The 15,392-nt window shown below is 45.1% G+C and overlaps 2 protein-coding genes across 3 annotated transcripts in view; one reads left to right on the top strand and one right to left on the bottom strand.

Annotated features, from left to right (window-relative positions):
* suco (SUN domain containing ossification factor) overlaps positions 1-8,741 on the bottom strand; it is a 105,890-nt gene extending 97,149 nt beyond the window's left edge. The window contains exon 1 of one of the 2 annotated variants that reach the window (XM_038794969.1): positions 8,419-8,741. In XM_038794969.1, coding sequence (XP_038650897.1) covers positions 8,419-8,471 — 53 coding nt within the window. In that variant the 5' untranslated portion in view covers positions 8,472-8,741. The remainder of the gene's footprint in view (positions 1-8,418) is intronic. The other variant, XM_038794970.1, reaches the window with a different exon arrangement.
* A 439-nt stretch (positions 8,742-9,180) lies between these two features.
* Positions 9,181-15,392, top strand: part of tmed5 (transmembrane p24 trafficking protein 5) — a 29,532-nt gene continuing 23,320 nt past the window's right edge. The window contains exon 1 of the mRNA XM_038794967.1: positions 9,181-9,450. Coding sequence (XP_038650895.1) covers positions 9,265-9,450 — 186 coding nt within the window. The 5' untranslated portion in view covers positions 9,181-9,264. The remainder of the gene's footprint in view (positions 9,451-15,392) is intronic.

Raw genomic sequence — 15,392 nt, 5'->3', positions numbered from 1 at the left:
TCCTCCATACCACCACAGGTGTTTCTTAGTCATTTGCTTCCTCCAGCACATCGGAATAAGAGTCTGTGACTTGAAAGTATCGCAAAGATGGGCCGGGTACACCACGCCAAATCGCATATTGCTCTTGTACAGCTCAGCCATGGCCTTATTAAATCTGTTCTTGCCTGCTCTGCCCCAACATCCTGATACATTCGGATGGCATGGCCCTCCCATCGACAATCTCTGTGGTCCTTTGCCCATCTCAGAACACGTTCCTTGTCCAGGTACCTATAGAGCCTGACCAGGATTGTCTATGGAGGCTCCCCCTATCTGGGATTCTGACTCAGCAACCGATGGGCATGGTCCAACTCAAGAGGGGTTGGCAAGATTTCACCCATCCGCCAACATTCTAAACATCTTAGAGATGTAATTAGTAGCGTGTGTACTTTCCAGGCCCTCCGGCAGCCCAACAATTCTTAAGTTCCGATGTTTGGAGTGATTCTCCAGGTCATCGACCTTGCCCTTCACGCCTCCTGCAACTCTGTCAGCAACACCATTTCTGCCTCAGAGGCACAATCAGATCACTATGCTCAGAGAGCACCTCATGCACCTTCCGGATCATGGCCCCCTGTACCTCTATATGCTTATCCATCTTGTCCAAGGACAGCCAAATAGGTGCCACAGCCCCTCAATTGCCTTGTCCAAATCCTCAGCGACCGCTTAGCGCTGCTTCTTAAATTTACCATGTCCACCAACTTCTTGGTCATCCACCGAGGGGACAACGGCGCTGCAGAGATCTCCGCCATTTTCTTCCTTTCGAAGGCTCAAGGACCTTCTGAATCTGACGAAGATCCCTTGCCCGATGTCTGCCTTGTGTTTTATCCACATCACTCACAAGAGAGGATCCTACTCTATCACGCTGCACCAATTTCTTACAGAAATCACCCGTTAACCAGCAGAAAGGGTCAAAAAAGCACTCCCAGGCGGGAGCTGCCGTGTGACTGTTCACCCCATAGCCCCCACCAAAATGGTCGTCCAGCATGAATCCAACTATAGATTTTACCCTTCCAGCACAGAAACATTAAATCAAGCACACTTAAAAGTGTACCTTCTTTGTAATATTTACCAATACAAATCCTTTAAAACTACCTTTTGTTCCTTCAATCACCATCCTCAATAACTGAGTAGCCCTAACTTTCCAGTCCTTTGCCCTCAGCAGCAGTCTTTATTGAAGGAGTTTTCAAAACATTAACGTACTTCATACTGTCCATCTGAGATGTCACTTCCACAGAAACACTAATTTCTGGCTATGGTACATCAAGTTTCATTCCCAGCTTCGCTACACTCCAGGAGTCACTACCCAATGATTTGTTGTTCTGAGCTATTTCGAGCCTCTAGTGAAGTCTTGAAGTCTGCACGGATTATCTGTCAGTGGGACATGGTCGCAGTTTTCTTGAGACTATTTCAAGAAATATCCATCTATCAGACTAGTCAGATTATCCCATTAACAACCTCCCAGGTTCTATTCTCTTGGCATTAACCAAAGTAGCTAAAAAGCATTGTTTCAGTTTAACATTCCACACCCACAAAGCAGAAAAAGTTGAAAAGCTGCAGTTCTTCTTAGTTACTCTTTGTCCCTCTAGTTTTACCCTCAATATTTCTTGTCAATTTTCGTCTTAATTTCATGTTCCCTTGCATTGGCTCAAAAATTAACCTGCGTTAACACCTTGCACGTCCCTTTACAGTTTGATTTTTCAAAACGATGTATCTGGATGGATGATGTTTTCCAGTCTTGAATCCCAATTAATGTTGAATTTAATATTTGGCTTCACCTCTTGCGAAGTATTCCATTTTAGAAACTCAGAGGAATACAAGTAGGCCATTCATCCCTGCGAGCCAGTTCATCCAGTCAGATCATGGCAGTTCTGAACCTCAGCTCCATATACCTCGATTTGAAAATATCATGAAAAGTTCTAATCGCCCAGCCCCCAATGTGTGAAGAGAGTTTGAGAATTCCACTTCAGTGCTTCCTAATATCAATAGTAAATAGTCTAATTCTAATTTTAAGTTTATCTGTTGTTCTCGAGTCCCCTACCAGAAAAAATAGATACGTAAATACCCGACTGAATCTCTTCAAATCATTCGTCATCCACTGAAGGAAACTGTAGATGGTCTGATTAGCAAATTTGCAGACGACACTCAAGAATTGCAGATAGTGAAGAGGATGGTCAGAGAATACAACAGAATAGATAGATGGGAAAGTTGGCAGAGAAATGGCAGATGGAGTTGAATCCGGACAAAGGAGAGGTGATGCATTTTGGAAGATCAAATTCAGGTGTGAATTATACAGTAAATGGCAGAATCACAAGGAGCATTGGCATATAGAGGGATCTGGGTGTTCAGGTCCATAGTCCCATGAAAGTGGCAATGCAGGTGGATAAAGTGGTCAAGAAGCCAGGTGGCATGCCTACCTTCATTGGGCAGGGTATTGAGTACAAGACGTCAGGTCATGTTACAGTTGCATAAAACTTGGAATATTGCGTGACGTTCTGGTCGCCACACTACCAGAAGGACATGAATGCTTTGGAGAGAGTGCAAAGAAGGTTTACCAGGATGTTGCCTGGTCTGGAGGGTGTTAGCGAGGAGGAGAGGTTGAATAAATTATGATTGCTTTCATTGGAAAGATGGAGACTGAGGGGAGACCTGATCGAGGTCTACAAAATTACAAGAGGTATAGTCAGGGTGAATAGTCAGAGGCTTTTTCCCAGGGTGGAAGCCTCAATCACAAGGGGGCACAGGTTCAAGGTGAGAGGGGGAAAGTTATGGCGAGATGTGCAGGGAAAATCGTTCACAGAGCATGGTGGGTGTCTGGAACATATTGCCAGTGAAGGTAGTGGAGGTAGGCACGGTAACAATGTTGAAGATGCATCTTGATATACACATGAACGGGTGGGGAAATGGAGGGATACAGATCATTTGGGCAACAAGTGGTAGGTTTGAATAAGGAATCTGGATTTGGTGGGCCGAAGGGCCGGTTCCTGTGCTGTAAGCTGTAATGTTCTTTGTTCCCTCCAGGGAATACAAATCAGGGTTTATGAAACCTGTCTTTGCTATTTAACCCTCCAAGTTCTGGCATCATTCTGCAACTCCTCACAGGCCCAACAAGCCTTGGTTCAGTGGTAGCATTCTCAGAGTTAGTCATAGATTGAAGTCAGTCCTGAGGTTTGAGCACACAAACCAGGCTTCAATTTCAGTACTGAGGAAATGCTGCCCTGTCAGAGGTGCGATCTTTCAGACAAAACCCAGCCCCATCTGCCATCTCAGCTGTACACAAATGATAAAAAATACTATCTGAAGAGAAGATGAGATTCCCCCAGTGGCCTACTCAATATGCATCCCTCAACCACTATTCACAAAAACAAACTAAATGGTCATTGTCAAATTGCTGTATGGAACCTTGTGTATGCCAGCTGGTTGGTGCATTTCTTGATTTTAAAATCGTGACAAGACTTCAGAAGTACTTTATTGGCTGTAAAGCACTTTGGGAAGTCCTGGCATTATGAAAAGTAATATATAAATATGTAAGTAATTAATTTCCAAAGATTAGGATCCCAAAGCAGATGGGGTCGGACCAACAAATTAAACAATTTCCCCCTCTGTTCCCTGGAGATAAAGGCAAAAATTCCATACGCCTTGGTAATTACCTGCACTAACTTTTTATGACCCGTGTACATGGACAAACTTTCCTCCCCTTAACCAAGCTGGTGGTCTGCAGATATGTTTCATTCCATGTGTTAAAAATCCCCTACTTGATTATTTTACTGGATACTTTTCCCTTCCTACTTCCAACCCAATGCCCACCGTATAAAAATACATCTCCCACTTTCTTATTTACTCGGTCCATCTGGAATATTCAATAATCACCAATTATCATCTTTCAGTTACATCGACTGCATTGCAGTGCCAAGTGCTACAACAGTCTGCAGTCAGAATATTCCTGAATACTTCCAGTATTCACACACACACACACACACACACACACACACACACACACACACACACACAAGAACCTTCCCTCGTGCCCTCAATGTTTAGCACTTGCCAGAGAAAGAAAAACCTATATTGTGCCTCTAGCCAGCTCAGGCAATTCCAAAGCATCCTGCAGCCAATGACATAGGTACTATTGTACTTCAGGAAACATGGCAGCCACAGCAAGGTTCCACAAACAGCAATGAGTTAACAACCAGATATTGGGCCATGATTTGCTACAGAAGGACATCATATAGTGGACTTCTTTAATTAGGTTAATTGTTTTGTTTGGCAATTGTTGATAGTGAGAGATGACAGCTTAAGGTACACAGGGTATCAGGGATTTAAGTGAATCGGGCAAGTAATTAACCAAATTGAAGGATTGTAAAATTAAAGCGTACACACTATGAGGGGGTGAATTCAATATCAATCAGGTGCATATTGAGAAGTAGGAAGGGAAGATTGGAGCGAGGCAACAAAAATGTTACATTCCATATTAAAAATCTCGAAAAATTAAAACCTGTGGAATAGGACTCTACACTTGCCCAAACAGCATAAACAGCTGTTACGGATGCCCGGTCAACTCTGAGCCAAGAGACTGGGACAGAGCCATAAGACTGTGCGGAAAGATCTATTTGTTTGAAGAGTGATAATATGAAAAAGAAACAGGGCTTGGTTATTTTATAAACAAACTTTATTTTAAAAAATTGTGCTGCACAGTGGCACATTGGTTAGCACTGCTGCCTCACAGCACCAGGGACCCAGGTTCAATTCCGGCCTCGGGCAACAGTCTGTGTGGCGTTTGCACATTACATAGAAGCATTGAAAATAGGAGCAGGCCATTCAGCCCTTCAAGCCTGCTCCGTCATTCACTATGATCATAGCTTATCATACAATAGCCTAATTCTGCTTTCACCCCATTTTTTTTGATATTCATTCTTCTAAATTCCAGCAAATGCAACCCTAGCCAATTCAATCTCTCCTTATACGTCAGTGCTGCTATCCCAGGAATCAGTCTGGTAAACTTTCGCTGCACTCTCTCAAGAGCAAGAACATCCTTCCTCAGTTAAGGAGACCAAAACTGTACACAATATTCCAGGTGTGGCCTCACCAAGGCCGTGTATAATTGCAGCAAGTCATCCCTGCTCCTGTGCTTGAATCCTCTTGCTATGAAGGCCAACATACCATTTCCTTCTTTACTGCCTGCTGTACCAGCATGCTTACCTTCAGTTACTGGTGTACAAGGACACCCAGGTCTCCTTGCACATTCCTCTCTCCTAATTTATGGCCAGTCAGATAATAGTCTGTCTTCCCATTTTTGCTACCAAAGTCGATAACCTTGCATTTATCCAAATTACACTGCATCTGCCACTCATTTCCCCCACTCACTCAACTTGTCCAAATCACACTTAAAGGATTCTCTGCATCCTCCTCACAACACCCTCCACCCCAACTTGGTGTCATTTACAAATCTGGAGATATTACATTTTGTTCCCTCATCTAATTAACGTATATTGTGAATAGCTGGGTCCTAGCAACAATCCCTGCGGTTCCCACTAGTCACTACCTGCCAATTTAAATGAAACATGTTAATACCTACTGTTTGTTTCCTGTCTGCCAACCAGTTTTCTATCCATCTCAATACATTACCCCTAATCTCATACGCTTTAATTTTACATGCTAATCTCTTATGCGGGACTTCAATCAAAAGCCTTCCCCAAGTCCAAATATACCGCATTCACTGGCTCCCCCTCATCAAATCTACCGGTTATCCTCAAAGAATTCCAGTAGACTTATCAAGCAGAATTTTCCCTTCACTCTGTCCGATCATAGAATTTACAGTGCAGGAGGCCATTCGGCCCATCGAGTCTGCACCGGCTCTTGGAACGAGCAGCCTACCCAAGGTCAACACCTCCACCCTATCCCTATAACCCAGTAACCCCACCCAACACTAAGGGCAATTTTTGGACACTAAGGGCAATTTATCATAGCCAATCCACCTAACCTGCACATCTTTGGACTGTGGGAGGAAACCGGAGCACCCGGAGGAAACCCACGCACACACGGGGAGGATGTGCAGACTCTGCACAGACAGTAACCCAAGTCGGAATCGAACCAGGGACCCTGGAGCTGTGAAGTAGTTGCGCTAGCCACAATGCTACCGTGCTGCCCACTGCCACTGTTTTCTCAGTGTTCTGCTATAAAAAGGATTCTAGAATTTTGCCCACAACCAACGACAGGCTTATTGGTCTATAATTCCCTGTTTTCTCTCTACCCTTTTAAAAAATAGTGGAGTTACATTAGCTACCCTCTTATCTGCAATAACTGTTCCAGAGTCTATATAAACCTGGAAGATGACCAACAATGCACCCACTATTTCTGGAGCCACTTCCTTAAATATTCTGGGATTTAGATTATCAGACCCTTGTCAAAATTGGGGTTAAAGAGATTACGGGGATAGGGCAGGGGGATGATCCTAGATACGATGCTCTTTCGAGGGTTGGTGCAGACTTGAAGGGCCAAATGGCCTCCTTCTGCACGGTAGAGATTCTATGACTTGTAATAGTTCATATTCAAACCACAGAGGTTGTTTCGCATAAGTAACACTGAACCACGCCATTAAAAGAGCACTTATGTAGCAACTTTGAGGTGTGTTTAGATCATATCTATTAAATACAGTATTTTCAACTATTCCAAGCATTTAAAAGGAACCACTGTTGGTTATCCCCGTTTAATTGTGCACCTGCCTTAGCCTCACTATTACTTCGACAACAAAATCTGGGCCAATCGATTTGGGAGGAATAATGATGCTCCAATATTACCCGATTCAATTAATCCCTTTTAGCAAAAAGCAGAAGTAGACGGGAAGAAATTACTTTACACTCACATTTTAATGTAATATTTTGCATTCCTGAACATGAGTACAGTAGTCATTCCATATTGTTAGCCTTTACTTGACAAAATTATGAAAGCTGACAAGAATTTCCAATTTAATGAGCTCCATTTGCATGAAGAGAAAAATCATTTTTGATCTGTAGTGTTTTGTCAGGGAGGTTAGTGCACACTTGACTGAAGCTGCTATTAAGATTGGAACATTATGATGGGTGATTAATTAAAAGAATCACAAAGTAAAGATGTCTGAATGGATACAAACCAAAGGAGAAAACCAAGAAATAATAAACCCCCAACTTTTGATGCCATCTTGAAAATGCTTACTCTATAACCACACTGGAGGAAAGGAGAAATCAAATTAAGGCCAATACCACCTCATTTGTTTCTCTTATGCTCACACAGGGCAGACAACCACAAAAATTCAATTTGGAAGTGTCTCTTTTAGCCACTTAGCAATCTCTATATACACCATTTCTGTTATAGACCTGAAGACGAATGGCACTGTACTTTGGGAAATTTGACAGAACAATGAATTTAAGTAATTATTCAGCAAGAAAAAGATCCAAAAGCCCTGCCTTGCACAGAAATTATCACTGGTTTGATTTGGGCAACAAATTGGCCGACACTACAGATGATCTCTTATGGCAGCCTGGAAGGAATTAGAGGCAAAAAAGTTGTCTTAACCCTGATTGGTAACATTGAGCTCACGACAGCAATTCCTACCAGGTCTCCAAGTACTTTAATGCTTAAGCTCACCTCGGTCATTATCAGTGCCTGCAAGTACATGGAACAGTAGCAGGTATAGGCAATTCACCTCTATTGTCATTTCTCAGAAACATACCTTCTCTGGTTATCTCTTGCATGAAACACAAATGCAGGCTACTTGAAAGCAACTTCAAGTGAATGAAAGTGTACTTTGGGAAGCCCTGCATGGCAGGTGACCAGTTCACTCACTGCCTTTTCCTGGCCAACTGATATAACCACACTTAGCAGTAGGTTAGAAATTAAATCATAAGGGACAGGAGATCACAAATTATCCCAATAACGCACAATAAAAGCAAGTTTTCAACTATGGTAAAAAAACAATAATGGCACATTCGAAATAGAAAAGAAGCGACGATATCTGGGGATACACGGAGCATTAAACCTTCAACACCATTCAACGGACAGAAATATCGACTGAGCGAAATAGTAGGTTCAGGAAATCGACAGGCATGTAACTGTGACCCAAATACAAGAATTTGAGCCGACTTCCGCGCAGAGGACAAAAAGACAATATTTCGGCTTTTTAAAAAAGGCGACATTGCCCCTGAACCACGTTACCTTCCGTGTTCTGAAACTTCAAACGGCCACCCACAAAAAAAAACCTAAATTTCAAAGATGCAAACCAGCAACTACAAAAAAAAGAGAAATGCGGCCGGGCCTACCTCTGCTGGAACTCAAAGACGGAGCCTTCGCGGCTGGGTGGGAAGTAATAAGGAGACGGTAAAAAAAAAGAGCAGCGGGACGGACACTCACCAATACAACACCGAGAGAATCAAACATACAAATATAACGTGCCGCTGGTTCATCTTTTCACAGTGATTGACATCGTCGTGGTTCTTCCCACCAACCGGCTGCCGGGTAGGTTGGTTTACACGCGCTGCCAGCCGCGCAGTGAGCGCCCCATGGAGAGTCCGAAGCCTTTCCCCATCCCCCTCACTCCCTCACTCGCACCAGGCCGCCTCCACACATGAGAATCCCGGCCGCTCGCGCTGTCGAGTTGGAACCTCATGAAGCCACGCCCCACAAGCCCCCCACGTGACGGACAAAGGGAGCGAAGCATGGGGAGGTGCAAAACTCCCTGCCCTCCTCCTCCTCGTGACGTGACGCAACAAACGCCCACTCAACCGTTGTTACGTCACTTCATCACACACCCCTCTCCCGAGGCTGTCGCAATGCACTCTGAGAGTTGTAGTTTTCTGCCTTGCGAGCCCAAACCCAGAATCTGAGGAGCTGATCAGGACTACAAGTACCAATAAACCCTTCGCCCGGTTGGTGGGAGGCCAACACCGACGGGCTTAAAAAAAACTACTTTAAATTTTATTATATGTACATGGTATCAGTATTTAATTGAGTGACAATCAATGAAACGCAGTTTCCAGTCACTCAGAGAGGCAGGGTTTTTTTTGTGAATGGCAAGGCCGGCTGGCGGTTGGTGTCTGACGCGACTGGATTTGGTGGTGTGATTGGCCGTGCTTCTGGTGGTGTGCACGTGCTTCTGCCGCGCACGCGCCCGCGGGAGGGGGGTCAAAGGTTTTCGTGGGGCCGGTGTTCGCCTTTGACCCCGTCCCTCACACTGCCTCCCTCAGCAAGGGCTCAGCCATGGGCCTGCTCTCCTGCGTCCTCCTGTTCCCGCTGCTGCTCAGCCTCTTCGCTGACTTGGCGCAAGTTTCACTCAGTTTCCCCCAGTCCTTTGACAGCGATTTCACTTTCACTTTGCCAGCCGGGCGCAAGGAATGCTTCTACCAAACCATGAAGAAAGATGCCAGCTTGGAAATTGAGTATCAGGTCGGCCACGGGCAAGCTTCCTCTTGAGTTTTGTTTAAATATTCGGAAAGGAATCCGCCGGGGTTTTGATTTGTTCCGTAATGAATTCCCTCCTTCCTAGCGCCGTGGGTCTACCTAGACCAGGTGGACTTCAGTGGTTGGAGAAGGTGGCACACTCCAGGGTGACGAACATTTAGGGATGCGGGTGGAATTTTTCTTTTAGGGGGGTGAGGAGCAACAAACCTGATAATCATCAATTCAATAAGAGTATGAAGTCCCTGTCTTGCGAAATTGCCCAGCTATAAAACTAGGCCCCTCCCATCATTCCACATATACTTTACAGTCTGCCCTCTTCGACTGACTGCGCATTGTTCCTCAGATGCTCCATGTTGCTCCCTATCACACATGCACACCACTCCCCAAACAACATCCCTCACTCTACAGACTCCTTCAGCAGACCCTCTTCCCAAACTCCTCTCCATCTCAGTCACCCCTCTTTCCAACTCTAGATCCTGCCCCTTCAAATCTTTGTCTCCACCCACTCCTCATCAACCCATCTCCCCTCAACACCTCTCTCCCCTGCTGCCCCCCTCCCCCAAAGGATTCATTGCAACTCACCTGGCATGAGTGCTCCCTGCGGGAATCCCCCCCCCCCCCCATCTTCCCTTTTCCTCCATCTTCCCTTTTCCCCCCTCCCGTGCCAAGCCCTGTAAGCTTTGGTAACTTAGCTTTCAGAGCAAATCCAGAACTGTCCCTGAGTTGTGGCTGGCTCAGGCTGCAGCCCCTGTGCGTAACACAGCGTGTAAACACGGAAACCAAAGATGAGACCCCCAGGAAATACAGAATGAATGATGGGGGCAGGCCAAAACATAAAATTACAGCAGGATCGTATAAAATACAGGATGGTTAGTCACCTTGGGCTCACCACCACCTTCTCAAGGATAGTTAGGGATGGGAAACAAATGCTGGCCTTGCCAGTGACATCCATCCATGTTCCATGGAAGAATAACAAAAAAGTCATGTTTTAGCACAATGTGGCATATACATGATTGCATTTGTGGCACAATTGTAAGTGAAAATGTCAGTACCTGAGATTGCAATTGCAAGATATATAGGGTTGCACATTTGGCTCCTGTACTTGGCATTGTAAAATAAGATACCTGAAATTGCAAGGTAGGGTGGGGTGTCTGATGTTCCAATCACAGAACTTGGTTGAATTGCAAATATCGAGATCGCAATTGCAGGGAATTTAGAATTGCCATTTAGGGGAGATTTGGGGGGGGTGAGAAAGTGATGGGGAGAGGGAGGACCTCCTCGTGAGCCAGCTTCTGGGTCAGGCCAAGGTCCAGGCAGCTGGCAGTCGAGAGAGTTGTCCGAGCCCACTGCCTGCCCCTCTACAATGGCTACATTCGCAGCCAGGTGGCCCTGCAGAAGGAACACACTATGTCCACCAGCACACTTAGGTCTGCGACTCATGGGTGCTTCGGGGGCTATGGTGCATCATCACCCCCAGTCATGATATTTTAGTTTGGGTAGTTATGTTTTCTTTGATGTTTTATTTTAGTTACAGTACCCCACCAGGAGCTGTCTCTCCTTTTTATTTTATTGATCATGCAATAACATCTAAGGTAGCTGGGATTGCACTGCATGTGCTAGGGTGCTGCTTCCTTTTTATTATTCCCTGTTGATTAGTCAATCAGAAAATGTATCTGTCGGATATGCTGTTGGATCAACCAATTCTGTCAATTAATTGTTAGATAATACTCGGTGTTAGGTAACACACAGCTCCTGACTTCATTATGGCCTTGGTTCAAACATGGACAAAAGAGCTGAACTCCAGAGGTGAGAATGACTGCCTTTGACATCAAGACAGCATCTAACCATGTGGAGTCGAGGGGAATTGAGGGGGAAAACCCTCTGCTGGTTGGTTGGAATCATACCTAGCACAAAAGAAGATAGTTGTGGTTGTTGGAGGTCAATCATCTCAGTTCCAGGAAATTACTGCAGCAGTTGTTTGCATTGGTAATGTCCTAGGCCCAAACATGTTTAGTTCACTTCCTCGGTAGTAAATGGTTTGTATCCCCGCCTGTCACGCAGGAGGCTGGGGTTCAATTCCCTGATGGGGAGCGTATGCATAATTGTTTTGAGCTCCGGCCTGGAGTACTGGTTAATGCTTCGGCTTAGCAGCCGTACAGTTTCCTGGTTTGAATCTTGCTTCTGGCAGATGTTGGGTCCTTTACAGCTTTAGGCGTCATGGTAGCACAGTGTTTTGCACTGTTGCTTCACAGCGCCAGGGTCCCGGGTTCGATTCCCGTTTGGGTCGCTGTCTATGTGGAGTGTGCACATTCTCACAGTGTCTGCGTGGGTTTCCTCCAGGTGCTCCGGTTTCCTCCCACAAGTCCCAAAAGATGTGTTGTTAGGTGAATTGGACGTTCTGAATTATCCCTCTCTGTACCCGACAGGCGCCAAAGTGTGGCGACTAGGGGATTTTCAGAGTAACTTCATTGCGGTGTTAATGTAAGCCTACTTGTGACAATAGTAACAATTATTACTAGTTGATTCATTTAAGACCTTCCTTCCATCATAAGGTCAGAAGTGGAGATGTTCACCGATGACTGCATGATGCTCAGCACCATTTGCAACTCCTCAGATACGTAAGCAGTTCCTGTCCAAATGCAGCAAGACCCTGAACAATAGTCTGCCTTAGGCTGACAAGTGGAAAATAATATTCATGCCACATATGTGCCAAGCAATGACCATCTCCAACAAGAGATAATCTGACCATCGCCCCTTGACACTGGCATAACCATCACTGAAACCTGCACAATCAACATCCTGAGGATATCATTGACCAAAAACTCACTGAACTAGCCATATAAGTACTGTGGCTGCAAGGGCAGGTCAGAGGCTAGGAATTTTGCAGGGAGTAACTCACCACCTGACACCCCAAAGCCTATCCACTATCTACAAGTCACACGTCAGGAGTGTAATGGAACACTCTCCACTTGCCTGGATGAGTGCAGCTCCAACAACACTCAAGCTTGAAACTGTCCAGACCAGGAGCAGCCCGCTTGATCGGAACTCCATACACCACCTTCAGCATCCACTCCCTCCACCACCCACAGTGGCAGCCGTGTGCATCGTACGAACAAGGAGCAGGAGTAGGTTATTCAGCCCTTTGAGCTTGCCCCACCATTTAATAAGATCATGGCTGATCTAATCGTAACTTCAAATCTGCATCCCACCTACCCCAATAACCTTTCACCACCTTGCTTACCAAGAATCTATCCACCTACGCCTTAAAAATATCCAAAGACGCTGCTTCCCCTGCCTTTTCAGGTCAGGAAGAGAGTTCCAAAGACCTACGACCCTCCTAGAAAAAAAAATTGCGTCATCTTTGTTTTTAAAGTGGATCCCTTATTTTAAACAGTGACCAGTCCTAGATTCTCCCACAAGAGGAAACATCCTCTCCACATTCACCCTGTCAAGACCCCTCAGGATCTTGTACGTTTCAATCAATTCGCCTCTTACTCTTCTAAACTCCAGTGGCTACAAGCCAAGACTGTCCAATCTTTACACATGAGACAATCCACCCATTCCAAATATTAGCCTGGTAAACCCTCTCTGCACTGCTTCCAACGCAGACTCAGCAGAAACTTGCCAAGGATCCTGAGACAACACTGTCCAAAATCAAGACCACTACCATGTAGAAGATCAAAGCAGCAGATACATGGGAGCACCACCACCTGGAAGTTCCCCTCAAAGCAACTCACCGTTGAGTTGGGAGGAAATCCACACAGACACGGGGAGAGCGTTCAAACTCCAACAGTAACCCAAGGCCGGAATTGGACGTGGGTCCCTGGCACTATGAGGCAGCAGTGTTAACGACTGTGCCGCCTGGGGCATGATGTTAATGCAATTGTCAACAATAGGTTTCTGGATGGCAAGGACCTTGTTCACAAGTGAATGGGCATTCTGGAGGGGAATTTATAGAGAGGTGGTAAGAGGTGCTCCTGTAGCAGAGTCCACAAGGTCAGCAGTGGGAAGGGTGAGGTGGATAGCTTAGTGCCCAGTGGGCGGGAAGGTCAATGAGAAAAGTGGACTGGGGCAATTGAGGTTACTCGTAATGAGCCAGCGCAGAGTGCCTCTCTGAACCTGTCAGAGGATGTCAAGAAAGACCGGCAGACACTGTTGGTTTATCTAACACAGAGCGAAGCCTGGCACAGTGGCAAGGGAGCAAGAAGGTTGAGGAGTGCTGAAGGTTTGTATTAAGGAATTGGGAAGGCAGAGTACCTGAGTGAGACGTGAAAGGAGGTAGGGGTGGCACAGTGGTTAGGACTGTAGTCTCATGGCGCCGAGGATCCAGGTTCTATCCCGGCCCGGGGTCACGGTCTGTGTGGAATTTGCACATTCTCCCCACAACCCAAAGATATGCAGGGTAGGTGAATTGGCTGTGCTAAATTGCCCCTTAATTGGAAAAAAATAATTGGATGCTCTATATTTTTTTAAAAAGTGAATGGAGGCATGATAATAGGAGAGAGTCCAGGACAGGTGAAGAGAAAAGAAGTTAAAAGAGAGCAACGGTGGAAATAGAGTGATGGACGTGAGTCTGGTGCAACAGCCAAAATGCCAGTGGATGCAAGAAGAGTGCAAGTGACTTAGGCCTAGTTAATAGAAATTAGAATACATAAAAACATGATTGTAAACAAGCAATTGGAAAATAGATGCTGATGAACAGAAAGGAGTCCAGAATTAAAGTCCAAGGTCCTGTGGTAGAATAGTAACGACATAGCAAAGGTGGAACCAGCATACAGCATCAACCAGCTCTTGCCTGAGCTTGGAGACATGTGAAATAAGTGAAGTCCAGGAGCTGCTTGAGGGTAGAGTATCGGAGGACACACTGATAGGAATGAAGATCCACAAGGTGTACAGACTCTGATTGCAAAGTCAGGGGCCAAATGCAGCAGAGAGGATTTCTCTCTGGTAAAAATATATCCCAGTGAGTTTGTGATATTTGCTTGGACTTCTTGAATGCAGATAACAGTTCAAATCAATGAGAATTACTTTTACATAGTTCCCAGCAGCTGCTTGGAGAGTGGAACTCGCGAAGATGCTGTCACATTCACATCTGATTAATGATGCATGTTGCGAGAGGTCACAAGAAAAACAAAACTTTAAAGTGAAGTAGTCTCAATCATAAGCTTTTATTAACGTAATGATTTGGTTAGTCGATTAATATATAGAAAAGTTGATTTCATCTTTATAATGCCAGTTACGTTATTTGTTGTGATCACATTGACCACTGAATAGGTGCAGTTTTTGATTTGAGGTTTAATATTTTAATCATCCTCAAACTCAAATGATTGTCGTGCTGGCCTGTCAGGCTCCACTCTTCAAAATTGCTCCAACTATCTTCTTCATTCCTTATCTTCACTTGCCCCATCATCACTTGCCCCAATCTCACCAACACATGCCATTTAAAATCCGTATCCATATCTATAAGCCCTGCCAGGCCTTATGCTGCCATATATTACTGCAATCTCCTGCAGTCCCATATTCACCCTCAAACACAGTACAGCACAGTAGGCTAAACAGCTGGCTTGTAAAGCAGAGCAAGGCCAGCAGCGTGGATTCAATTCCCATACCAGCCTCCCCGAACAGGCGCCGGAATGTGGCGACTAGGGGCTTTTCACAGTAACTTCATTTGAAGCCTACTTGTGACAATAAGCGATTTTCATTTCATTTCATTTCAAACAATTATTTGTGATCTTCTGTTCACCTTCGGCCCTATTCACCAGCAGCAAGTGCTCCACCTTTTCTTCATTAAAAACAATCTCTGATCAAGCTTTAGCTCAACTCATCCAAATGCTCCTTCCACCCATTTCTTTGCACTTATCTGTGAAGTGCCTTAGAATCTTTCTTGCAATAAAGGTTCTGTGTAGATACAAGTTGTTGTCAAAAAG

The sequence above is a fragment of the Scyliorhinus canicula genome, chromosome 4 (assembly GCF_902713615.1).
Source record: "Scyliorhinus canicula chromosome 4, sScyCan1.1, whole genome shotgun sequence".
Classification (NCBI taxonomy): Eukaryota; Metazoa; Chordata; class Chondrichthyes; order Carcharhiniformes; family Scyliorhinidae; genus Scyliorhinus; species Scyliorhinus canicula.
Note: the sequence above shows the minus strand (reverse complement) of the source record. Positions and strands in the feature narration are given on the sequence as shown.